Source organism: Furipterus horrens, unplaced genomic scaffold, assembly GCF_987537825.1.
Source record: "Furipterus horrens unplaced genomic scaffold, mFurHor1.1.pri manual_scaffold_3, whole genome shotgun sequence".
Lineage (NCBI taxonomy): Eukaryota > Metazoa > Chordata > Mammalia > Chiroptera > Furipteridae > Furipterus > Furipterus horrens.
Genome location: NW_028327173.1, coordinates 168,053,064 through 168,080,082, shown reverse-complemented (window position 1 = coordinate 168,080,082; position 27,019 = coordinate 168,053,064). Strand labels below are relative to the sequence as shown.

Sequence of the window (27,019 nt, the reverse complement as noted above, 5' to 3'; positions counted from 1 at the left end):
ATTATATTGGTTTTAGATTTTATCCTAAGTTTTCCTCTTTTCTATTCTGTCTAGGAAACCTAGGTTCAGTTATAGCAATGCTACTAACTTGCTCTAGGATCTTATGCAGTATTCAAAGACTCCTCAGCTATAAAATGAGGAGGTAGAAATAAGTGAACAAAGATGCTGATAAAATTGATTGAACATTTTACCATATGCCAAGCACTCCTCTAGGCACTTTAAATATATTAACTTAATTAATCCCTTACAAACACTGTACAGGAGGTATTGGTATTTCCCATTCTATAGACAAGAAACTGAGGCTTAGAGAGGTAAAGGGACTTGCTGAAGGTCACACAGCTAGTAAATGAAAGAGTCAGGATTCTTACCTATGCATTCTGGCTCCAGACCCCTTGCTTGTAACACTCTGCGGTACCGTATTCCTTCCCTACAATGAAAGCCCTTCCAGTTTCCACATTCACTGCAGACTCAAAATTTGCAAATCTATCCACTTCCCTTTCTATAAAACCTGTTGTTAGAAAAGAAGTGACTGATCATTTTCTGAGCCATCACCTGGGGTAGACTGGTATAAGGGATTGAGAGGTTAGGAGTACTCAGAGGAAGCCTGTCTCAGTTTCTGCCTGAGTTAAAATTAGCTGGCCCAAAAGAAGAATGCAATTCTTTTTAGGTATTAGTTTGCAGTATTTCTTGGTACCCAAGCTACCTACACTGGATTTGAATATGAGAATCACCTGGGTCCCTTTGAGAAGTAGGAGCAGAGTAGGTGGTGACTTTTTGCCCTTTGTTACAAGGGCTCCTCTGTGTCGGTGCTGCTGTGGGTGACTCAGGGAGGCAGCTGAACACCTGCGGATGGCAGCCCTTACTCCTCACCACCCCTGCAGCTACCTCCCCCTTTGTGATGTTTTTCTCTTTTAAGACTGCTTTTGAGTGCCGTATCTACATAATTGAATAAAAATACATGTCCCAGAGGAATAGAAATATTAGGGGGCAGCAGTATGCATTTTCAGGTTTAGGATTTAGCTTTAGTAAAAGTAATGCACCTGATTTCAAAGCCGAAGCCCACGTTGCTCAAGAGAAAAACACAGGGTAGACTTATTTAACATGACAGTCACAGGCTTGATACTCTTCTGATCTCCCATCTTCTCTCCATCTAGTCCTGAATGGCATGGAATGCTCTACTCCCAAGCTGACAGCAAGAAGAAATCAAACCTCATGATGTCTCTCTTTGAGCCTGGCCCAGAGCCTCTCCCATGGCTAGGGAAAATGGCACAGCTGGGTCCTATTTCAGGTATAACCCAGATCAGATTTTATTTATCTTGACTTTGTTTTCTCTCTGCTGTTCTGAGGCTCTGACTGTGTGGTCAGAGAGCTGCAATGTCTCCCTTATGGGTGTGCTGTGGTCTCTAATGCCGGATGGAGCACCCTAAAGAGTTTGATGTTTGAACTTTTAACTGTATAGCTCAGGGGAGACCAACATTTAGGTTGCTTTAAATACATATAAATGCTCTAACTGCTTAAAGTGAAAAGCTATTCTCCATAACTTATTTTTTCTTAATGTAAATTTTTCTTAATTTTCAACCCAGGTAATTCCCAGTTATTCCTAGATAATTTAACCCCCTTCCTTCTTGAAAGTGTTTTCGCTTGGCTCTCCTAACATTACATTCTCCTGGTTCTTAACCTTTTCCTTTGACAACTTTTCTTTTCCTTATCTTTTCTTCTTCTTGCCTAATAATGTTGTTCTTTGCCTAATTCTAATGTATTAATATTCACCTGATTATTTCATCAGCCATTATAGCTTCAGACTGCCCCAAAGCTGTAATTCTGGTCTTGCTTGATTTCTCCTTGGCATTTACATATTGTATTTCCACTTCCCAGTGGGACCACTCCATCTGGATATTCTGTCACAGTCCTAAACTCAGTATGTTTGTTATAGAAACCATTGTCTCACCCCTTGCCTCTTAATCTGTTCCTTCTTCTGATTTTCCTACTCCCAATGGAGGCCTTTGTACTCCTAGGCACTCAGGTTCCAACTGTAGAGTCGTCATTGACTCATTTGGGCCATTTCAGTTTCAGGAACATCTACCAAGCAACCTCTTTTGTGCCAGGTCTAGGAGATAAAAGAGTTAGCAGAAGTTGCTCAAAGTCTAGTGGAAAGTTGAATAATAAACACAGACTGACACAGAGTTGGCCACAGGAGGGGGTGATCACCTCTCCTAGAAGGTTCAGGAACATCTTCACAAAGGACAGATACCCTAGCTGACTTTGGAAGAAAAAAAAGAGAGGAATTTGGTGCGCCAAGGAAGGACAAATGGAACACATAGAAAAGAAAGGAGCACTGGAGCACAGGCTGTAAGGGTGGGGGTCGGGGGAATAGGTGGTAGGTTAGAGGTTGGAAGTGGCTAGAGCAGGGCAGGCCTCACTGAAATGCAAGAGGTGAGACTTTATTCTGCATATATTGGGCCACTGAAGGGGAGTAATATCAGATCCTTCTGGCTGTAACGAGAACAGTGCAGATACCAGTTAGGAGACTTCGAGAACAGTGCAGATACCAGTTAGGAGACTTCGTATTCAAGGTGCTGGTGCCCCCCTGGTGTTGTGCAGTATGACTGAAATCCAAGTGAATGGTCACACGTTTGCATTTAGAAAGATAACTGTGGAGTGTGGATTTGAAAAGGTCAGGGCATCCTGCAATTAGAAGTCAACTCTGCTAATGTGAAGGTGAGAACCAGAACAAGGGGCAGTGGCTGGGACAGAGGGTGGATCCATGCAAAACATATTTACAAGGTAGAATAAAGGAAAGAGAAGACTTGAGAATGATCCCAGGTTTCTGACCTAGGCTGAAGGGTGAAAGGTGGTACGAGTAACTAAAACAGAGAAGAGAGGACGAATAGGTTTGGAAGAACATCTTTTGTGCATGTTTTTATACCTATGAGATATAGGTGGAGGTGCCTAGAGACAATTTCCAAGAGTCTAGAGTTCAGGAGAGAGGGCAGAGTTGGAAATATAATTTTTCGTTATAAGGATATCACTGGAAGTTAAAATGGTGAGAATAAGGGAGATTTACTTAGGACAGTGGTCCACAAATTTAAGTTTTTGTGTACAAAAGTAAACAAACCTGGAAAATATGTATAAAAATTCTGTTTCCTGGAACCCATCTACAGAGATTCTAATTCAGTAGGTCTGGATTCAGGCCCAGGAACTTGAAGTTTTACTGTTATCCGCATGATTACAATCCAGGTGATCCATCTACATTTTAAGGGCCCTAGCTCCAGGGAAATATATAGATTAAGGAAAACAAGAAAGCCAAGGACCAAACCCCTAGAAAGGACCAACTACTGGAGACTGTGGAAGGGGCGCTAGTAAAGGAAAATGAGAAGTGAGAAGGCATAGGCAGATGGAAGAGGAAAAGTACTGTATCAATGGAAGTGATATCGCAGGAGCCAAGAGACTAAGGAGACTCAGGAAGAAAGTACAGTGTCTCATTCACAAGTGCATACATGTTAAGGTCTGAGGATGCCTTTTCCATTGAAGCCTAGAGAAGACTTTGACTGAATATGGGCCCTAGAAGCTAGGCCAAGGTTCAGCAAACTTGTTCAGAAAAAGGACGAGATAGCAAATATTTTAGGCTTTGTAGACCATATGGCCTCCGTTGGAACTACTAAATTCTGCTATCATAGCACAACTGTGTCACTGTCATTTGTATATAACAAAACTTGAATTTCATATAATTTTCATGTATATTTCACAAAAATATTATTCTTTTGATATTTTTTCCAATCGTTTAAAAATACAAAAGCCATTCTTAAGTCAAAAACAGGCAATGGGCAATAGTTTGCCAAGTCCTGATCTAGGATCCAGGGGCTGGGGTTTTCAAGGTCCCATAGGGACAAGAGACATGACTGGTTCCAAACAAGACAAAGAACTGACATCTATGAGTAAAGCTGAGAATGCAGAAGGGCTACCCCTTCAGTGAGGATGACAAGAAAAATTCTACCCATTTTTTTCTATCTCCTTTTCTGGATATGAAGAAATGTAAACATCTCCTCCAAGAAGTTGAAGCCCAAGTCCTGCACCGTGCAGGCTGATACTATTCGTTCTGAAGTGGGCGCTTCTAAAACAAGACAGCGCAAAACTGGTTCTGAAGCAATGAAACCCATAGTGCCTCCTCCACAAGCTAATATAATGGCTCTATGGGAACACCTCTACAGCACAGGGCAAAAGACTTCTCCGGAAAAAGCAAATCCCCACTGAAGATGAGGTCATGATTTGAAACAAGTTTCCAGATCATTGGAGAGTTTTATCTCCTTTGAAGGAAGGCCAACAGAATGATTAGTGCCTTGAGAACTTAATCTGAAAGAGTCTGTGGAATGAGTGTTTTAAAGATTGAAGAGTTTTAGGAAGGACTAGAAACCAAGAGGAAAGAAAAGGACACCATAAATCAAGAGTCATTTGATCTTGACAGTTAGGAGAGTACTTGTGGCCTCATGGATGTTGCTTCAGCAGATGGTTAGCCAGAACATAGGCTGAGGAATGAATTAGATATGAGGAAATAAAGAGGACAAGTTCGGCTGGATAGAAATAGGGCAGTAACTGGAGAACACAGTGGGGGGGGGGGTTGTGTGTGTGTGTGTGTGTGTGTGTGTGTGTGTTAGAGTGTGTGTGTGTGTGTGTGTTAGGGTGTGTGTGTGTGTGTGTGTGTGTGTTAGGGTGTGTGTGTGTGTGTGTTAGGATGAAAGACCCCTCACCTCCTTCATCTAGTCTCCGTGGCATTCTCACATTCACTGTCCGTTTTCATTCTCACTGCTCTTGCCGTGTTCTGGTTTTCTTTACCTTTCACTTAGATCGGAGGTCAGCTAACTATGGCCTGCAGGACCAACCAGCCCACCGCCTGTCTTGTAAAGTTTTCTTACACAGGCAAACTCATTCCTTTCCATGTGGTCTATAGCTGCTCTCCCACTTTAGTGGGGGGGTTGAGTAGTTACAACGGAGACCACATCACCCACAAAGCCTAAAATATTTACAGTCTGGCCCCCTTTACAGAAAAAGTTTGGCCACCCCTAACCTGGACTATTGTGAAGTTTCCACCACAGATGCCTGTCCATAATCTAAGATAGTAGCATTCACATTTCTTTCTGAGCTGGCTTCCAACTAGTAATGCTTGGCTTGTTAAAGGCACTTTTCATTCAGACTGAACTGCTGTTTGTTCTGTCTTATATTTATGTTTTTTTTCCTTTCCTCCCTCTGGATCTGTTCTTCTTTTCAATGAAGGTAATAAGAGCTAACTTTTTTTTTTTAATTTGAAAAGTTTATTAAAGGTGTTGCCGTGTGAATATTACCTAAAGCTTTTCCCTTTTTTTGGTTTCTGGTTGACTTCAGTTAGAACAGCAGTGATCACTAGGTACAATACCCGTTCCATATACTCGTCCAAATATCATACAAATGTGTGTTATTTTGCAATTACTTATTTTTAAAGAGTATGGATTTGCTATCTTATTAAAGGTACTGTTGTCTAGTTCCTTCTTGAAAAAAATAACAGAATTTTTGATAAAACAACTTAAATTATTTTCTATTGTTTCGTGTCTGTTTTTATGTAGATATCCTTTGCAGCTTATCTACAAAAAGATAAATTTTACAAAGCAATGGAAAGACATGGTAGCTTGTAAATTAGTACTTCTGTCTCTTAAGTCATTTTATCTCAAGTGCATAATTTAAAAATGAGATTTCTCATTTGCTTTAGCAAGTGCTTTTTTAAAAAAGTTTGAGTCCTTTTTTTCTTCAGTGCAATCTGTTAAAAAGTTCTGTTTCCAGTGTTTCAAATATATTTTATCAGTTCATTTGGGTATGAAAAACTAATTTCTTCAGCCTTTACGTTAGTATTTGTCTGGAGTTGAAAAATATTTCAGTGAAATGTTCATTTCGACCATGAGCAACACTCAAAGTAACCTTTAATAAATCATGCACTAATGCTACAATAGATGTGTTAGGTTCCCTCCAGTAGTCTTGGGAAATGTGATTATCATCTTACCACAGCTTTTGAAGAATCTTAGTGTCAGAAATTCTCTCTCCCTTTTCTCTCTATATATACATATACATACATACATACATACTTTCAGGTGATTATAATTTGAGTCTATTGTAAGAGCTTTTTATTGAATTTAACTTTATTCTGGGCACTGTGCTAGACACAATGAAATTTATCATCTCATTTAATTCTCACAATAGTCTTATGAGGTTGGAATTGTCATTTGGTAACAAGTAATAATTGATAATAAAACCTATGTTAGAGGGTTGTTGAGAGAATATATTAAAGGGGTAAGTATAAAGTACCTAACACAGTTGACACATAGTAATGGTAGATCCTGCTGTTCTTATTAATCAAAGTAAAGCATGCAATGTAGTATTATTTTTACCTATCCCTACTACTCCTAATTCTGTTTCTTAGAGACAACCAGATTCAACTTTTGTTTCTTTTGGTATTTACTCACATTTGTAATTAAGTGTATAGCTATTTTTTGACTTTTCATTTTAAGACATTTTCTTAGCTTTTTAAGACTAACTACTTAGCTTTCTTACCACTACCATTTTCACCCACTTACCACTAAAAAGCACATTTTTTTCCTTCTTCTGTCCTTGCAATGTGACTATAGTGTTCTTTTTGGTTAAATCAATATTCTGTCCTTATAAGATCATGTAAATGTTATTTACAGCTAAGCCATGTGGTCTACCAATGATACTTGTTTTGTAGCTCTTTGTCCCCTGTCCCAGTTACCCCTTTTTTAAAATTAGATTTCTTTCTTTTTTTCTAATAGACAAGATAAATGTATTCTAACATCAATTAAAAAGAAGGCTGTATTGGAAAGGCACTGAGGTTCCTCCAGGACTTTCAGGAGAGAGCTGGGCAGCCAGGCTGCAGGGGGCACCAGCGGCAGATGAATGCAGCCCTCACCTCGGCTTGCTCCCAGCCGCCTCCCCTTTTTTTCTTTGCTGTTCTCTGTGTACCTATCACTAATCTCTGCCTAACTGAAACACGTTCTTCAGGGGTTTTGTCAGTTTCTTTTTTTCCCCTTAAAATCACCTTTCTTCCTCTTGTTTCATGAGATGGACTGGTGGTTCTGTCAGCCTGTTGCCTAGTTGTCATTCTGAGTCGTCCCTTCACATCTCTCCTATGGGTCTCCTGTTTCATGAGTCTTCCTGAGAAAGGGGTACACGGGAAGTAAATGTTTGAAATCTTGCATGTTGGGAAATGTCTGTATTTCATCCCTTACACCTGATTGATAGTTTGGTTCGATATTGAGTCCTAGATTGGGAATCATTTTCCCTTTGAGCTTGGAAGCATTACTTTGTTGTCTTGTCTGGCTTCTAGTGTTGCTACTGAGAGTCATTGCCATATTGACTGCCTGGGCTCTGACCTGACCTGTATTCCTTCTACACATCTTGAGGCTCCCTGGTGTTCTGGGTTTTCCAAATGATGTACCTAGTTGTTGACCTCTTCATTCATTGTGATGGGCACTCAGTGGGCCCTTCCATCTGCCAATTCATGTTCTTCAGTTCTGGGAATATGAATTATGTCTATGATTTTCCCCTCTCTGTATTCTTTCTTCATCCTTTCTAGAACATATATTTGTGATTTGTGTTTGTATAAATTTTATCTATTCCTCCCCATTTTTTAATTTCTTTTTTTATTCTACCTTCTGGGAGGTATTTTCAACTTTTATCTTGTAACTATTTACTTTTAAATCTGTTATCATATTTCTTATTTCTAAGAGTCACCTGTTCTTTTTTCATAAATACAGTATTTTCTGTCTGCTAAAACAGTTACCACATATAGGTTCTAAACAGAGTACAAGATGGATTGTGATTAGATGTTGGAATGCTTCATACCAATACTGAGTGCTGTAGAACAGAAGGGTCTAGAGAAATCACTGTCTGCCAGAAAAACTTCGGACAACTTAATGTTGAAGGTAGAATGGGACCTGGACCTGGACTGTAAGTAAATTTGGGTAGGTGAGGAACAGCAGTGTTGAATGGTTGAGAAGTGTTGGCATTGGAACCAGGCCCAACTCAGTCACTGTGAAAACCTGTGAAAGTCCAATCTCTCTGAGCCTCAATTTCCTCCTCTTTAATGGGACTAATAATATCTACCCTCTAGGGTTGCTGTAAAGAGAGGAGTTGTATATGTGTAGTGTATGGTACTCAGTTGGGATTTAATGAACATTTTTTATTCTGTAAGTTTCCTGAGGCCAGAAAACTATCTTCTCTAGCCACATTTCCTATTACAGTGCTTGCTACATAGTAGGTCTTACTGTAGATAATAAATGAATAAGTGAGTGAGGGAATAAATGAATGAGGAAAGGAGGGGAAATAACAGAAATAGCAGCTGGGAAGTTGGAAATAAGCATGTTGCATGGGAAAGGACTGTTGGGATCTTGGCCTGACTGAAAAGGGTTATATAGAGACAAGTGTTCATGGAAATATGTCTGGAAAGCTGGGTCAGTACTCTTTGGAGGGGTCGGGAGGAAGAACTGACAGAGGTAATTTGGGGCCAGTGTGAGGCATTTAAATCAATGACCAAATCAGGGTTAGAAAGCTTCCTACTTAGTTAGAGAAACAGGGCTAATTCTAATTTTCCCCATGAACATCTGGGTGAGGTATTTAATGTCCCTGATTGTTTGGGAAGTGATTCCCTCTCTGTCTACCCCAGAAGGTGGTAATAATAATGATAAAGTAAGTCAGTAGATGTAAGTATATTTTGTAAGTTTGTGGCAGAGTTTCCTGGCTCAGGAAGAGGTAGGAAAATAGGAGCCCTTGTTTACCACATGGCCAATGGCTTTAAATCTCTGAAAGCAATAAACTAATAAGCCATAACATGGTGGGCTATGTTTCACCAAAAAGTATTTCTTCCCTTGCCCATTTTCTTAATTTGGCTGTATATAATTTTCCTTTTTAATTCTTTCAATGCTTGTACCTATGCTGTCAATCCAGTATTCCGTGGCCATGTGGGCCAGTGACTGCCATTCTGTCATCGCAGACAGGTCTGTTGGAGAGTGCTAGACTGAACTGACAGAATTTCAGTATGCGTGTTTTTTTTTTTTTTAATAGTACATTAGTATTGTATGTATTAGTTTTACCTTCTCTGGCTTAATTTATAAAGCAAATAAGTGAAGCTTGTTTCTTTTAAAACATTAAGCCGTTTTTCACTTATGTGGGCCTTTGTTGATAGTTTGGTTTCTTACATCAGTGGCTTTTTATTGACAACAAGTTCCCAACCTGACTTACGTTAATGGATTTTTTTAATTCGAGAAGTAACAGGATATAGAAGATTGAATGATTTAAAGAGCTTCTAGCCTAATTGGAAATGTAATTGATTGTGTTTTGCCAGATGTCATTTCAAGAATGTCTTTTTCTTTTAAGATGCTAAAGAAAATCCTTATGGTGAGGATGACAATAAGAGCCCATTCCCCCTGCAGCCCAAAAACAAACGCAGTTATGCCCAGAACGTAACTGTCTGGATCAAACCCAGTGGCCTGCAGGTAACATTACCATTCCCGTTGCTTTCCACTGGGGACAGGAGGAGGGATTCTGGCAGGCCTGCAGACATTTGATTTGATTTTCCTTTCCTTTGATACTTATTAATTCATTTACTTCTAATGTTTGTCATTATTTCCAGAAAGAACTTGAGGTGGCCTACGGTAAAAAACATATACAGCAAAATCATTTTTAACAAAATTTAAAGCAATACAAAACCTGGAGGGAGAGGGGAGACAATTGTGCCAGGAACCCAAAGCAAAATGATAATTGTATTTGAGCAGTTTGGCTCTGAGCTGTCTGCTATCAAGATCAAAAAAGAAACATGTAGGGTTTTATGTTATATAAGGTTATATGTCTGATAAAAGGAAGCATGCCAGTTCCTGGCATTGAATTTTGGGGCATTGACTAATATAATGGGTGTTATCTTTAAAACAATTTTGAGAAAGATGTAAAAATCATGTGGTTATTCCATCCCCACAGTAGAGCCCAAGCCATAGCATTTTACACTGCAATTCCACAAAAGCACTTCATGGGATGCTGAGAGTACACTGTCACCAAGGTGTGCTACTTTCAGGCAAGGTACTCATGTGACATTTCTTTTTCCACTGACATAAAGTTCTTTATACCTGTTTTGTTCTTTTTTTGTTTTGTTTTTTTTTTTTTTTTACAGTTTTATTTATCCATTTTTAGAGAGGGGAAGGGAGGGAGGAAGAGAGGGAAAGAAACATATCGCTGGTTCAAATCCCAGTCAGGGCACATGCCTGGGTTGTGAGCCAGGTTCCCAGTTGGGGGTGTGTGAGAGGCAACCACATATTGATGTTTCTCTTTCTACCTATTTTTAAAAATCACGTTTGAGCATTTTTTCTCACTTGAGTACTTTTTTTTCTTTGTTCCTCCAATGAGTCCAGCGTCAACCAGATGAGAAGAGGCATCAGGCAACCTGACGATAGAAGCATAGTCTCTCTGCCCCTCTTTTTATGGAGACTGGACATATCCTGCCATGGCTAAGGGGATGGTAGTCTCTTCTCTTTGTTGGAAAATCAGGTTCTCCCTCTTTTCTGCCATCCCTGACCCTAGCACTTCCCTGTTGGAAGGGTGGCTAATTTTTTCATTTCCTTTCTATCTTTATTTATTTATTTTTCCAAAATTATTTTTATTTATTTATTTTTTTGAGAACTGTGTCTTTTAAGATTTTGTTTATTTATTTTTAGAGAAAGGGAGGCGAAATAGAGGGAGAGAAACATCTATGTGCCATAGATACACTGATAGGTTGCCTCTCATTTGTCCCCAGCTGGGGACCTGGCCCTCAACCCAGGCATGTGCCCTAACTGGGAATCAAACCAGCAACTTTTCGGTTTGCAGGCTAGCACTCAATCCACTGAGCCACACTAGCCAGAGCTAAAATTATTTTTAAAGTTTTATTTTAGTCTGAGTGTATTTTTTATTGTGGTGGAACACACATAACATTTACCATTTCAACCATTTTAAAATATACAATTCAGAGGCATTTCGTATAATCACAATGTTTTACAATCATCACTATTATCTAGTTCCAGAATGTTTTTTACCCCAAAAGGAAACCCTGTACCCATTAAGCAAGTTACTCTATTTTCCCATCTCTCCCCAACTCTTAGCAACCACCAATATGCTTTCTGTCTGTATGGAGTTGCCTATTCTATATATTTTATATAAATGCATCATGTAATAAGTGGCCTCTTCGTTGGGCTTCTTTCTGCTAGGCATAATGTTTTCAGTGTCCATTCATGTTGTTGCCTATATCACTACTTCATTCCTTTTGATGGCTGAATAATATTCCCTTGTATAACTATGCCACATTTTATTTATCCATCCATTCAGTTGATGAGCATTTGGATTGTTTCTACATTTTTGCTATTCTGAATAATGCTGCTATGAACATTTATCAAATTAATTTTTTTTCTTTTGTTGCTGTGCTGTTGTAACTAAGAAATCTTAGCCAAATCCAGGGACATGAAGATTTGCCGTTTTCTTCTAAGAGTTTTATAGTTTTAGCTCTGATCCATTTTGATTTACTTTTTTGTGTACACTTCATTCTTTTATATATGTGGCTATCCAGTTGTCCCAGCACCATTTGTTGAAGAAACTGTTCTTACCCCCCATTGAATGGTCTCGGTACCTTGTTAAAAAAGCAGCTGGATATATATACGTGATTATTGGGTGTGTTTTGTGAGACAAGTTCATTTTTGTCACCAAGGGGTTTATTATCAAGCACTTTGGAGGAGGAAGGTACTCTACTAATGTTGAACAGAACAGTGACATTAACTCAGAAGGGATCTTCATTTTGAGACTATAGCTCTGTTCATATTTTCATTTCTTTAAACATTTAGTCATCCTTTTGTGTATCCTTTACCACAGAATTCTAAGTCGAATTATTTTTACCCTTAATAGACAGATGTACAGAAGATTTTAAGAAATGCAAGGAAACTACCTGAAAAAACACAGACATTCTATAAGGTGAGACTATCAGAATTATAGTGGATCGGGTGGGCCCTGGGATATGCGCCAAAAAGAAATGGTTCATCGTAGTGTGGGGCAGCGGTGCAAACGTGGGCAGGGATTAGAAAGGTATGGCTTGCCCCCTCCATTTTCTTCATCAGTTAAGTCAGATGTGATAGGTCCATTTTTGCCCTAAAATCCAAGAATTAGAAGTGCTTAAACGACCTGGTTCTGTGCTGAAGGGCTTCTCTGTGTTGGTGCAGCTGTGACATGCTAAGGGAAGGAGTTGAAAGGACCTTAACCCTCATACCCTTAACCTTCCTCACTATTCCCACCCACGTGGGTATCCAACCTAACCTCGGACAACCAGCGTGTGTAACTTCCTGGGGTGGTGATTGCCCAGCACATTCTTACTGTACCCCCAAAACTGCTTCCAGGAATGACTTCTAAAATGGCACATTTATGAATTGCAGCAGGATGGCCCTCAGGAACCACACCTAGCTAATCCAGGACCATGGGTGGAGGGAATGAAGCTGCAAGGGCTGAGGGGAGTGTCAGGTGCTTAAGCCCACTCATTTCTCCCGTCCTTCTGGTGTGTGGGTGAAATCCAATTAAGTTGTGTTGTCAGTTGTGTCCTAGTTCACTAATCTTAAAATATGGGCTCGCGGCCAGCCGCAGGCTAGCGTTTCTTCCAGAGAACATACATGCTGCTGTGTCTGGGTGTTATCCCGTTACCTTTATGTCACTGTTGTATTCTAACCTAATTATGTCGCGAGCTGGTGAAACCAAGCAAGAACAACCTTAATCCGAGTTCTAACAGCTGATCAGCCCCCATGCCCCTCTACCTGACACCCATGATTCACACAGGCCCTTGGTGACCACTCTTTGGCTGTAGTCCTTCTCCCTGCAGAGCTCTGTACGCACACTCACCAGCTGTCTATTCAAGATGACACACTTGTACTTTGGCCTTTTGAACTTTTCAGTTGTTAACAGTGGTCACAAAGCCCATTTCTCTTTTCTGGTTTTAAATAATCCCACATATTGTAGCCAGAAAGGGCCTCTGCTGGGTGATTGTATCAGTCTGTGCAGTAGGCAGGGAAGAGGCTATACTCATTTTTATAAATGAGGCCATTGAGACCCAGAGAGGCTACACTACTTGCCCAAATCACACTGCTCAGTGGTTGATAGGGCACTTCCTGTTTCTCTGCTTCCACTCACTACTCCACCTTTCTTTTTGTGGCAGTGTTTTAGGTCAGACTTTCTGACTCCCCCAGAGCCTCTCCCAAACATGTCCATTGGCACTTAGCCTGAGGCCCAGCCAGAGGCCTAAGAGGCTTAAGAGCCTTCTAGGAGATTTGGGACAAGCCTTTCCCATAGCTGAGTAACAGGAAAAGTAACCCTCCCTAGAGTTATGAGTAAACGAAATGCTGCACACAAAGTGCCCCGCCACGTCTGGCCTTCGTGCTCCTTCGCTGCGGTGGGGAAGGCTCGTGCTTCAGTCACCTTTCTTACCCAGCTTCCTCGTCACCTGTGGAGGAACCGCTTGTCAGCACTGTCCTCACGCTCTCATCATAGGCATCTCCCTACAAACCACTTGTTCTTATATAAAAATGCTCACTGAAGCTCGGGGTCAAGGAGAACTTACTCTCAGCTGAGCACTTAGAAAGTACGTGATAATTCCAGACAAGGACTGGCTGGTCAGGTACAGTCACTGCGCAGTTGGTCAGGAAGTTGACAAGAAGGTAAAAGACAAAGTAGGAATAGAAATCAACCAAGAAGGAAGAACCACATATGGAGTTTTGACTAAGAATTTAATAGTTAATCTACCAGTATGAGCTTACCTATTTCTGCCTAATCATGTACATTATCCACCAAAAATTAGGTCATCATAGTTGAGGTATGTGTCTGCTATTTGCAGAGAAGTTGGTTGTATTTTCTTAAAAAGCATTTCACAATAATGGTGGTAAACAAATCTACTTATCCAGTTATACCGTTGCATTAAAAAACCTCTATTTCTTGTAAAAGAAAACTGTGATGAGGAAAATGCATTTTAGGAACATTTTTTTCCGATCGTTTCAGGAGCTGAACCGTTTACGAAAGGCTGCCCTGGCCTTTGGTTTCCTGGACCTACTCAAAGGGGTGGCTGACATGCTCGAAAGGGAGTGCACACTGCTGCCCGACACAGCCCACCCCGATGCCGCGTTCCAGCTGACCCACGCCGCCCAGCAGCTCAAGCTGGCCAGCACCGGCACCTCCGAGTATGCCGGCTACGACCACAACATCACACCTTTGCAGACAGACTTCTCTGGGAGCAGCACTGACAGGATGTGAAGCTGACTTTGGGAGCCTTCCTTCTTTTTCATTTCAGCTGAATATGATATAGGATAAACTTTTCCAGAGTGTTCACCTCTGTAATAACCACCCGAAGACCTCCCGGAGGCTGCCTCAGAAGCGGCGCTTGCCAGTTTGAATGACTGCTACAGTCTGGGAAGGGCTCTGAAGAGGGATTGGCCGCTTGGGCTTTAACTTTCTATACGACTCAAGTCTTTCAGCCCAAAAGACACCTGTTGCTCCCACGATGGGTACACCTCCTGGAAGCTTGAAGTCCTGGTGGGCACAGAGCTCTCCCTCTTCATCAGGAAACCTCACCTGCAAGGGTCCCCTGGCCTTGGAATGAGCAAACCAGAACGACTGGGGCTTTCTAAGTACAAGCCCTACACCACTAAGTTTCAGAACTTTTCTTAGAACTTGGGCAAAACTTGGTGGTAACCCTTAGGTGCCTTTGGTATGTCTTGAGATACAGACTTTTAAATAGCAACCATAAATATATAAAATTATTCCCATTTCTTGTTTTTTTAATTAAAAAAATATGATTTTCTATAAAATGGTCTCACTGGGAAACTAATGTCTTTGTCTTTTGTTCTGTCCTATCTGGATATAACTTCTGCTTCCCATGCGGCATCGAGAGGGTTCCTTGGGTTTCATGTTGACACACACGCACACTGTTTCTGGCACTGGTTAGGCAGGATTCTGACAGGCCACTGCAGTCAGCTACCCTTCCATTCATCAGCCAGCTTCATGGCCGTGGGCGAGTCCTGTAGCTTCCCAAGGATTGAGTTATATCATCAGGGCTTTTCAAATTGCTCCGTGGACCACTAAGGTATTATTCCCTCAGGCTTCAACCCAAGCAGCTATATTTGGCTTAACATGCTGAATGGCTATACAATATTTTGTCTAAACAAAGGACTTTTATCACTAACAATTTGAAAACCATGATGGTAAATAAATGATCTTTAAACACAAGTTATCAGGGTTTTGACTGTAAATGTTTAATAGAAATACACAATCTTTTGCTTTCTCAGACAGCAACAAAAGGGCTTATGAGAATTTAAGATTCTGCCACAGATGCAGCATGATCTACTGCAAAGCTGATCTGCTCAATCACACACAGAAAGTCAGGTGAAAGGACATCAGAAGTTAATACAAACAAGTACTGACAGAAGTTACACACATGCAAAATATCCTTCAGTGCAGTGAACTTGTAAAAAAACCAGCCAGCCTATGCTAATCATGTTTTTAGGTCAAACCAAGTTTCCATCTTGGGCTCAGAGAAACAGCAGAACTCATGTAGCTCCTTTCCCCCCAGGAACAACGGGAATGGCAAAACAGAAAGAGCAAATACGCCTTAAATTCTTTTACACAAGCATCACTTCTAACCCATTTTACTTGGTTTACTTGGAATATAGGAGAAACTGATGTTTTTGACAATGGCCGAACTCCATAAAGCCTAGATTTTTTTCAGTTCCTCTGTTGGTGGGTTTCCTGCCAGGAACCTTTGTTAAAGGACCAGCTGGTAGTTATCCAGCCAAAATTCTCTGTTCACTGTCTTACTGCAGAAAGGTAAACAATGGCAGAAGAAAAGCAGGTGTTTTTGATGTCTGTTCAAAACACAATCCCATCACTTACTCTTGACAGGTACACAAGTAAATGGACTTCGCCAGCTCAGGGGAGGAAGATTGAGTTTTTATGTTTGTGCACAGCCTAAGACAGTTTTGAGGGCGTGTTTAGTCTGGCCTACACTAGTGTTTCCAGGTTGCTACAGGATTCGTTGCCAGCATCTGTCTTATCACCACTTTGACTCTTCTGATCCCTGTAGCCATCTGGGTTATAATCTCATTATTTTCTAACTAATGTTTCATCTTTCTTTAGTGTTGAAAACAGTTCTGATTTATTTCAGAATGAAGTAAGTGATCACAGTGTTCCCAAGTTCTGACTGGTTTCTCTCAAATCATTCTGTGCCCACACAGGTAAGCGCTGTGTAGTAACAGATATCATCAGAGAGGCCCAAAAATTCAGAGGTATTATGTGTTTCATAGGCCCACTTGAACTCAGAAATGTTTTATCAATGACTGAGTTAAATTGATTTTCAAAAAAATCAATGCCACCCCACTTAACAAGTAACCCCTTGGGTACAGACTATTTAGGTCCTATCTGAGTCACTTTCACAGCCCCCTATAGAGCAAAACAGTTTGGCTTTTCCCCCACAATCAATAGCTGAAAAGAACACATTCCAGCTGCAAGCACAGCCGGTACCTAGTAGATCCAGGACACTGAAGACATCTCTCTGGCTTGTGTGAAACAAGCTGACTGGACATGGAGTGGGTGGGCTGAGTCTGCTGTCACCAACAGAATACAAAAGAACGAACTGGCCATCAGATATCATGCAAGTACCACAGTAAGATAATACAATAATTTCAGGATGTTACTGGGGGAAATGGAAGATAGCCTTACTGAGAATTTAATCATTTAACTTTAAAAAAACTTTTACATCAATTCAAGGTAAAACTGTAAGAATTATAGATTAGGCTCAAAAGTCTAAATGGCAAGAAGTCATCTAAATCTCTTTTTAGTGGATCTTTTTCTTTTTTTGTCCATAGCGCCGCCTGCGCTGTTTATAAAGGTGACGGAAATTTATGTATAACCCTGAAAAAGAAAAGAGGCCAATTAAAAATTAGAATCTTTGTCCTTGTTTATAAGCAGAAGCTCTTGGGGCAGGCACAGTCTCAAGCTGTCTGGTTTTCACACCTCTCTTTACTTACTGCAGCTGCTCAGAAAGTACAACTTAATAACAAGTTTTTAACAAATTATTACAATGCAGAAGAGACAACTCAATTTTTTTCCTAGTAGGTTTACAATTTCATTTTCTCCCTTGTTTTATTACAAAAATTTTCAAACATACAAAAAAAGATTAAATCATTGTACATTAAATACCACCTACATTTAAACTTTATTCATGACATTTACTTTATCACATATCCATCCCCATCTCTCATTTTTGATGTTTTTCAATGAAAGTTAGAGACATCGGTATCCCTAAACATTTCCTTAATTGGAGTTCACAATATTCTTTTTTTTTCACTTTCTTTTAAAGTAAGACTCACATGAAATAACACAATTTTTAATTCAAGGCTATGCAATGACCTGTATTAAGCAATAGTTTACAAGGTGTGAGACACTTTTCTAGGAAGCACAATCTAGTGAATTAAAAAACATAAGATTTCAGAGTCAGAAAAAAATCATTTCAGTTCTACTTGACCACTGACTATTCTGTGACTTGGCCTCACCTCAGTCAGCTTCCTCACTGTACAGCAGAGTTAAAAACACTTATTTTATGGGCTTATTGTGAGAAAGTGTAGGTTTAGAAAAGCAATTTGATCTATATACAAATTAACTCATCGTTATACTGCATCTAAATTATGCAAACTTAGAACATTGTAGGCAAACTAAATAGGAGTATAAAACCTCGAAAATTAGAGTGTGCGACAACATAAGCTCCCTGAAGAAAAGACACTGGGGTGCATGCGCATTCAAATATTTCCACCCTTCTAACTTTATTAGAAAACATTTTAAGGGTCTTTCCAATACTTATTCCTCTTTAACACTTTTAGATGCCCACCTCATGGAGTCTAATTACAGTAATAGATTTATCCAGTAATAGATGTAAAGAGTTCTTTTAATGAGTGCATTTTCCAAACTGAAGCTTACTCCCTTCAACCATCAACCATTTGAACACTTATGGTTAGAAATCTTTCTGAAATATATCATACCCTTTCTGAAATAGAAAATAAGAAATGGAACAGAGTTCAACCTTTGGAAAGTGGCCTACACCCATAACGTGCATTATTTAACAGTGCTCTTGAGACGTGCTGATACCCTGAGTGCAGGTCTCCCCTTCCTCAGGACTAACACCAAGACCATTGGGCTTCCTGGCTCCCTGGGCTTACTTTTTGTGGTCTCCTCTCACTGTCTGCGGGAGCCAGCCTCCAAGACAGTCCCCAGCAATCCCTACCTCCTGGCATTTCATACCCTGTGTGGTCCCCTCCTACATTGTATAGGTAGGTCTATGTAACCAACAGAATATGAGAAAAGTGACAGTATGTCACTTCTGAGATTAGGTTATGAAAGGCAGTGTGGACATGACAGAGGTGCTAATTATCGCTACAATGACAATAACTACAATAAATAGATGTATCAAATCAACATGTTGTATACCTATACAATGTTATACATCAAATATATTACAACTAAAAATTAAATAGATAGAACTTTTAAAAGGCAGTATGGCCCCTGGCTCTCTCAGATCACTTGCTCGGGGTGGGGGGTGGGGGTGGGGGTAGGGGGGAGTCATGTCACGAGCAGCCATTTGAAGAAGTACTGTGGCCAGAAACTAAAGCCTCCTGTCCACAACTACACGAGTGAGCTTGAACCAGAGCCTCAACCCCAATCAAGTCTGCAGAAACTGTAGCTCCAGCTGAGCTGATGGCTTGGCTGAAACCTCATAAGGGACCCTAAGCCAGGACCACCAAATTACGCTGCTTCCTGACCCTCAGAAACCATGAGACAATAAATGTTTGTCGTCTTAAGCTGCTAAATTTTGGGGTAATTTGTTTCATAGCAATAGATTAATATACTATCTGCTGTCACATCCTCTGTTGCTAGGCGACCAGACAATCATATTTATTTAGGGCGACCTCAAGACTTTTGTGAACTAAAGCAGGGATAAATACAATAAATTATATTAAAATGTATGAGAATTTTTTCTAAAGTAAAGTCCTTATAGTTAGGAAGACTTACAGATCTCTCATATTTGCAAAAATTTAGGTTTACATATTTTCCCTTTTAGTTTTTGTGAATTAAGGCAAGAAGTTATATTTTATGTAAAAGTAAGTTAATAAATAAACCAGGTTTCACACAAGGGACTGCTGGGCAGAAGGCTATGTGACAGCTCCACGGTTCATCCTCCCTTGCTGCCACCCAGGCTACCACCCTGTACACTCTGGGTAAGGAATGCACTCCTGAAACAGTAAAAGTAAAATGAGCTTCTTATTCTATTTTAAAAGAGCTTTTTAAATTGCTTTAAACATGAAATATATTATGTTGAGTTCCAATGACCAAGAGCACTTCAAGAAAGATAACTCAACCCCTGGGGATTTGGGAAGAAATACTTCCCATATATAGCATATTCTCCTACGGGATCTGTTGTGCAATGTAATCTTTCTCTTAACTTTATACTACTCTTTTAGAAATAAGATTCCTAAAGACTTTTAAAACTTTGAATCATTTAACTCTACCCTACAGAAGTGAGAGAAAAAAGTCTATTACAGAGCCAATACTTACCTAAAAATAACATTATAAGATAAATCTGAAGAAAAAAGGAAAATTTAACTTTGATTTTCACTGGATATGGCAATGTGAAGCTGAATCTTCCTGTTTCATTGAATATTGGAATGGACTGGATCACTGAGACAGCTGAAAAGCAGAAACAAGACCTTCTTAGAAGCAAATAAAACAGTCACATCTAGTGACAGAGCCTTCTAACCCCCTCCAGGTTTCAGTTATAGCTTGTTGAAAATGCTTCCTCCTCCCTTTTCAAGGGCTTTTTCCTTTTCCTCCCCCAGTTTTCCTAAGAGATGAACCTTCAAGCTGACAACAGAAGACGAATAAGGAACAATCATTTGACAACACTGGGCTTCAGTTACCAATTCTATAAAATGGAGAAAAATCCCTACCTGACTCACCCACTAGTTGTTCGTCAGAATAAAATAGTCATCAATCTGAACCTGCTTTGGAAAATTAAAACTACCACATAAATAGGTTGTATGTGATACATGACCTCCCGACTTCCAAATGAGGTACCTTCCCTGGAATAGTCTAGGTACCAGGAATATGATAGAAGGAAGCTGCTAGACAGAAAATCTTGAACAGTCGAACTTCTTAGTCAATCCGTATATAGACTGAGGCTTGCAATGAAAGGAAGAACTATTTCGCTTATTGACTTAGCTACCCCTTGAAGCTAAGCGATAAAACCTAGAGTTCCACCCTGGCTGGTGTGGCTCAGTGGGTTGAGTGCTGGTCTGCGAACTAAAGGGTCACCAGTTCGATTCCCAGTCAGGGCACATGCCTGGGTTGGGGACCAGGTCCCCAGTTGAGGGCATGTGAGAGACAGCCACACATTGATGTTTCTCTCCCTCTCTTTCTCCCTCCCTTCCCTTCTCTCTAAAAATAAATAAAATCTTTTTTAAAAAAAACAAAAACCTAGAGTTTCTGAAAGTACCTTCTGCCAAACATCCCAGAGGATACACAGGAATCCACACAGTATAACGAAGCCATGTAAGCACCTTCCAATCCATGTCAATGCAGGAAAGCATGTAGAAGGGGTACCTATGGAAAATAAGGAATGCAGATGTTAAAAATCACGTCAGGTTCTGAACTCTAGAACACCATTCAAACAGAACCATTTCACAATTAGCCACACGTCTTCTTCAGAACAGTAGTATAATCCTGGTCTATCTACCCACAAACTCCCATCATGCTACTCTCCCAATCTTCAAAGGATGTGAACACTCTGTAAAGACAGACTAAGTGGAGATCTCAAAGGAACCCTCTTCGGAATAGTTCAGTATGTGGAACGGATGCTCAAAGCTTTTTGGCTTTATTCCTTGCTCCGATTGATATTCCAAGTAGATAAGGATGACAGACACCTTCTCTGGATAAATGAACGCTATCAAAATTAAGTATACAAAAGTATATTTAATATACCAAAGACCTTTAACCTTGAATCATCCATATGGAATATATATGGTCTGGTAGAGAAGAATCCATCTACTTTAAGTTTTCTAAAATGATATTTATTTTACTGACAACCAAGAATGGAAGAATCAGATAAGAGGTCAATGTAAACTTCAAAATCATGATAATAAAGATTCATTTCCACCATCCCTTCTAGAAGGCTGGCCTTCACTAGTTCCATCCAACCTGGATTCCTCCTTCAATCCCAGGTTTCTTCAGCCCTTTCATGAATTTTTCTCTGTGAATGAGTCCTCTCTTCCCAATAAGAAAGCAAGATCCTGAAGGGTAAAATGGGTCTTTTCATTTCTCTGCATCTCTCCTTCTGCACCCCAGTGCCCAGGCTGGTATTACGATCCAAAGACTGCTTAAAAAAAACTCTGCCTCACTTTCAGAGCATGCAGATCCAGCTACAACTCTCCACAGATGGAACCTTAGTCCCAAACCAAATGAGACTCTGGATAAGACAGCAACTCTGAAAAAGAGAGCTGATCCAAAGGAGAAACATTCAAACACCGTCCTAGCATTTCTACCCACCTGAAAATTTCAATTGTGCTCCACATATAAAACACAAAAAACACCACAGCTTTGTTTTGCATTTCTTCCACAGTGCCAAAGATGATAAACAAAATGAAATTTCTTCCAAGAAGCTATTAAAAGGACCCAAAAGAGAGAAGGTTAAAAAAATATGTTTTTAAAAACCATATACATGTGTTATCTGAAACCTGACCCAACTAAATTCAAGGTAAATAGAAAAAGATTGAGCTTAACTAGTTTAATCTGCCTCAGTTCTGGAACAAGTTAAATACCCAAGCCAATCTTTCTGGAATAAGAGTGAGTGAGTGAGTGTGAATGTATCATCATAAATAGTATATATTTTTTAAATACACACAATTTCAAACACAGTTTTCTTTTTAAAGATTTTACTTATTTATTTTTAGAGAGAGGGGAAGGGAGGGAGGGAGAGAGAGAAACATCAGTTGGCTGCCTCTCAAAGGCCCCCAACCAGGGACCAGGCTCACAACCCACGCAGGTGCCCTGACTGGGAATTGAACCAGCAACCTTTCAGTTCACAGGCCAGTGCTCAATCCACTGAGCCACACTAGCCAGGGCTCAAACACAGTTTCAAGGATACTGCCCAATGAACGTTTGTGTCTGCATAACCCAAGTTAAGAACTAGAACATTAACAGTAAGGCAGCCCCCCTTGTACGTAACTACTGTCCTGTGTTAAGTACTCCCTCTGCTTTACGGATGTATTCCTGAACAGCATACCGTTTCACTCTGCCTTTCTTAAATGTGCTGAAATCGTGCTCTATGTACTATTCTGTGGCTTCTTACTGGATGTTATACTCCCAAGATTCACCCACACAGGAATCAGGCGGCACCGTCCAGCCCCCGGAGGCTTCGTTCCCACTGTATTCCACATGAATGGCACTCGCTGGAGCCAAGCAATGTGACACTGAACCTAGAAATTCTTGCCCTAGAAATTCCAGCCTAATTCTTATTTAGACTAGTCCTTAATATAAAAAATATATATTATTCCATATTAGGGGGTCACTCACTATTCTCTCTTTATTCTTTAAACAAAGCAGCCTCTTTCCAAGGGCAGAAAACCTAGATATAACAAGGCTATTGTATTAACACCCTTTACCATGCTAGTGATACTACTGGCTTGCCAGAGCTGGTACACCACAGGACGATAGAATTATAAAAACTACTCCAGAAAAGACTGTGTCTGGGGAGGTGGTATTGAATGCCATGTAATCGCATAGCCAGGAAACAGAAAGGAGGCTGCAAGGATCTGAGGCGCCATTCCTCACAACCATCTTCCCAGTATTAGGAAGAGACACAGATGGACTGGGGGAGGGATCCCCACACGAATCAGAACGCGCCCCCTCACACATGAAGGCAAGTCCAAAGTAAAAAGACTCACTAGTTATTATACTGCCTTCCTCTACCCAAGGAGGGAGGAGACCAAGCATTTCTTTATCTAAGGAGATTGAGGGTAGGAGTTTCTCCTGCCTGAGAATCCAGTCTCCCTAGCTTTACAGCTTTTTGTATAACTGTGATTTCACAAAGATGTTATAATGAAATCCACCTGAAATGGCAAAAGTTTACTTTGGAAAATATTTCTGAGGCTTAAATTTTCCCTCGTCGTTCAGAAAAAACAATGCTTTTACTGTGCCAACGGGCACTTTTACTAACTGAGACTCCTCGGCAAACTGGCACACCTACTAAATAAACACTCACGTCTTTCGCCCCCACCCTCGAGCTCAGCTGTTCGGTACCTGGATGAGAGAAGGCACCAGCGGTGACTTAGTGACTCCAATCGCTGCATTGATCGTTTCCACCACTGACAGCATCTGGCAGAAATACATCATGTCAGCCATGCTGTGGAATGTGTCATAGAAGGACTCTGTGGGACAAAAATACATTAAGGGCAAGTGAACTGGCAAATTCCAACAGATTTATCAAACTATATAACTCCTTACATGAAAGAAATTTAAGAAAGGTAAATAAATATCCAGTCAGATTATAGTTTACTAACCAGCTAGGCTAGAGGAAAGCAGGACTGTGGGATCATGAACACTCAACTTCAGAAAATTAACACACAAACCCTGCATGCACCTCTCATTCTAAAAGGCTTGGTTCAATTCCCGGTCAGGGCACGTGCCTGGGTTACGAGCCAGGTCCTCAGTTGGGGGCGTGTGAGAGGCAACCGATCAATGTGTCTCTCTCACATCAGTGTTTCACTCCCTTTCTTTCTCCCTCCCTTCCCCTTTCTCTAAATAAGTAAATAAAATCTTTAAGAATAAAAGAAGTCTTATTTTATTTTTTATTTTCTTCATCATTACTGAGTTAAACATTTTTTCTGTACATTAAATTAGTTTTATTTCCTCTTATGAATTTCCTGTATATTATTTTGTATATTTATCTATTCAGCAGTTTTCACATTTTTAAATCAATTGTGCAAGCTCTTTTTATGTAAAGAAATCAACCCCTCCTTCTGGTATTTGTTGCAATTTCCCACCAATCCTCAGTCCCCATGCTGCTAACCTCAATATACTTTTAATCTTTAATGCTCTCTTGGCTGGAGTGTTTTTAGATATACAGGAATTTAGATATTTTATTTCGTCGGCAGCCGTCCGTCTCGAGAGACGATGGTGTAGCTTCTTAAGAGTCTATCTGCACCGCCGAGAATGGCTGTGCAGTCTGACTCGGGAGTGACACGGTATCTGTCTCCTCCCGTGTTGAATCGACATCTTGCGATGATGCTGGAGTGTCCTCTCCAGTGAAGCTGAAGCTACAGAGCCTGGGCAGGGTGATATGGAGGGTCTGCTGTTGCCCATGCAGCAGACCCCCCCTCTCTTCGCAGCTGAAGGGCCCAAGGGAAAGACGGAGTCAATACAGCTTGGCTTCAGGTGCGCCGCAGGAGTTGCCGGTGTTGACTACAACGTCAAACCGCCTTAGGGACTCCGGCTCCAGATTTTCTGTCGGGGTTTACTCCCTTAGCCTTTCCCCTGAAGAGGTATGCCGCAAGGCAGCGGAGGTTTTTTGGAGTCAGAGTTTTCCTTCTCTGAGATATTTTATTATAGTCAAATATATTGACCTTTTCCTTTATGATCCTTTATGATTCTTCCAACAAAAGCCTAACCTTCCACATGAGATTTTCATAACATTTACTTATATCTTATATTATGGTTAAACCTTTTGATATGTAATTCTTAAATCCTTTGGCGGAATTTATTTCTGTATACAGTGTGAAGAAGAAGAGTAAGGGTCCTTGCTCCCTCGTTTGCCCAAACCTAACCAATTTTCCTTGGAAACATTTATCCAATAAAAAAGTATTGGATAATATTTGCCTTTCCATTGATTCATGATTCCTTTATCATATATATAATTTAGATATGTATATAATGTAAGAGCTATTCCTAGGCTATCTAATCTGCTATGTTGATTATCCTTACACTAAGACTATACTATTTTAATTATCATTCTTTCATAACAGATAAAGTCCTCTGCCACTACCTTTCTTCTCCTAAATTTTATTATCTAATTATTGTTCACAATAAAATTTCAGAATACTTTAGATCACATTCTCAAATATTTTCCATTGTCATTTACTTTGGCCAGAATTCTGTTAAACATGCAAATTAATTTATCAAGAACTAATATCTTCATGATAGTCTTTTCATTCAGTTTTAGAACGGTCCAGTTGAGAATCTATTTAGGCTCTGAAAGGACTTGCATAACTTTGACAATGGAAGCATCACATCAATTTATTTAGTCATAAACTCTCATACAGTGAATAGAGAAAGGGATGCTAGCCGAAGATATCCCTCTGGTGAGCTGGGTGAACACAGACCATTTCTTTGGCCATCTCTAAGCCTGTTTCCTCACCTGTTAAATAGACAAGCTATCAGCCCTCCTGTTTCAGAGGCCATGGGAAATAACAGATGTGAAAGTACAATGAAAAGCATGAAGTGCTACCCAAATATGGAGGGTTATTACTAACACCAAAGGCAGAGAATATCAGCTTTGCTGAGCAGTGGGCCAATCTACTGAGAAAAGAAAACTTGCATTAAACTTTGGTACTTGCCTTTTCCCAAGATAAAGAATCGCACAGTCATGTTGACAAACATCCAGGAGAATCCCAAGAACTGCACAAGATTATACATGAACAGGTATCCTTTCTTCAAGCTTATAAGAGCTGAAAAGCAGAGCAAGGCAGTATGTTACAAGCAGGCATCACAGTCATAGCAGGAGAGGGGTGGGAGGGGCATACCAGCACAACTTCATCCTCCTTTCCTATGTGGGTGCCCAAGCGCCCACTCAAGTACCTGGCCCAGGTCTGCACCACTCTGGCTCCTGGTCCCACAGAGAAACAGAGAAGGGAAAATTATGAGGAACATTGTACTCCAAGGTATGTTTTCAGGAGTCTTTCCCCTCAGAGCCTTAATGGATAAGTATACAGTCATAACAAATCCAAAAAGAGAATATATCCTAGGAAGCATTAAAGTAGGGGGGGAAAGTTATACTCAGTTCCTGCGCTTGTCATCTTATTATAATCTACAGTTGCTTCTCTGGAATTTTTTTAGGTGAAACTAGCACTGAGAGAGAAAGAATAATGAAAGAAATTCTGATATTTGACCATATATTCATTCAACCCAGCATTAACTGAGCACCTACAATGTTCCAGGTACGAAGGGGCACTACTGGGGTTCAAAGAACTCACGGTCTAAAACCATAATACAAGACAGAGTGATAGGTAGTGTCTTGTGAAAATTTCAAGGTGAGAAAATGACATTAGGCTGGGGAAGTGGGAATCACACAATTACCTGCCCGGGGCTTTGGAGGGTGCATAGAATGAGGATATAACCAAAGGGGAAAAATTACAAACTGAAAGGCGAGAGAATAAGGGACATTAGTTTTGTCTGCAGCCTAAGTTTTGTGAAGACACAGCTAACTGGAGTGAAGGGAGGAGTGAGGAACTTAAGAGTCACGGCTGAGTCCAAGGAGCAGGACACAGGAAAGGATAATTTTCAAGAGAAGAGCTATGAGTTCAGATTCTGCTGCCACAAATGTATTCCTAGACTACAGATCTTCTGCATACACACTTGGTTGATGCTCAGATAAACATACTAAATAGTGGTGTGGCTAAGCAAAATCAATCTTATCCTAAGGGGCAAAAAAAGCCAGCATTGTGGAAACATTTAATTAACTTTTTTTCTTTAAAACTATAAAAGTTTATCACATTTCCCTATCATAAAGAACTTCTTTCATCAGGAAACTTTATGAATTTAGATAAAACAATTTTAGCTTTATCTAACAATCTAAAAATCCACATATAAGCATTCTTTGAAGTTTATCCCTCTAAAACCAAAAAAT

The 27,019-nt window shown here is 40.2% G+C and overlaps 2 protein-coding genes across 3 annotated transcripts in view; one reads left to right on the top strand and one right to left on the bottom strand.

Moving 5' to 3' along the window:
- The window catches only part of INTS14 (integrator complex subunit 14), a 29,889-nt gene extending 15,001 nt beyond the window's left edge, over positions 1–14,888 (top strand). For both annotated transcript variants that reach the window (XM_090270791.1, XM_090270792.1), the window contains exons 9-12: positions 1,155–1,288; positions 9,412–9,530; positions 11,956–12,021; positions 14,083–14,888. In XM_090270791.1, coding sequence (XP_090126917.1) covers positions 1,155–1,288; positions 9,412–9,530; positions 11,956–12,021; positions 14,083–14,334 — 571 coding nt within the window. In that variant the 3' untranslated portion in view covers positions 14,335–14,888. The remainder of the gene's footprint in view (positions 1–1,154; positions 1,289–9,411; positions 9,531–11,955; positions 12,022–14,082) is intronic.
- Positions 14,889–16,667: 1,779 nt separating this feature from the next.
- The window catches only part of HACD3 (3-hydroxyacyl-CoA dehydratase 3), a 28,715-nt gene continuing 18,363 nt past the window's right edge, over positions 16,668–27,019 (bottom strand). The window contains exons 6-11 of the mRNA XM_090270793.1: positions 25,731–25,841; positions 23,419–23,546; positions 21,667–21,779; positions 20,618–20,724; positions 19,681–19,812; positions 16,668–16,986 (exon numbers count right to left, since the gene is read on the bottom strand). Of these exons, the coding sequence (XP_090126919.1) occupies positions 16,910–16,986; positions 19,681–19,812; positions 20,618–20,724; positions 21,667–21,779; positions 23,419–23,546; positions 25,731–25,841 (668 nt within the window). The 3' untranslated portion in view covers positions 16,668–16,909. The remainder of the gene's footprint in view (positions 16,987–19,680; positions 19,813–20,617; positions 20,725–21,666; positions 21,780–23,418; positions 23,547–25,730; positions 25,842–27,019) is intronic.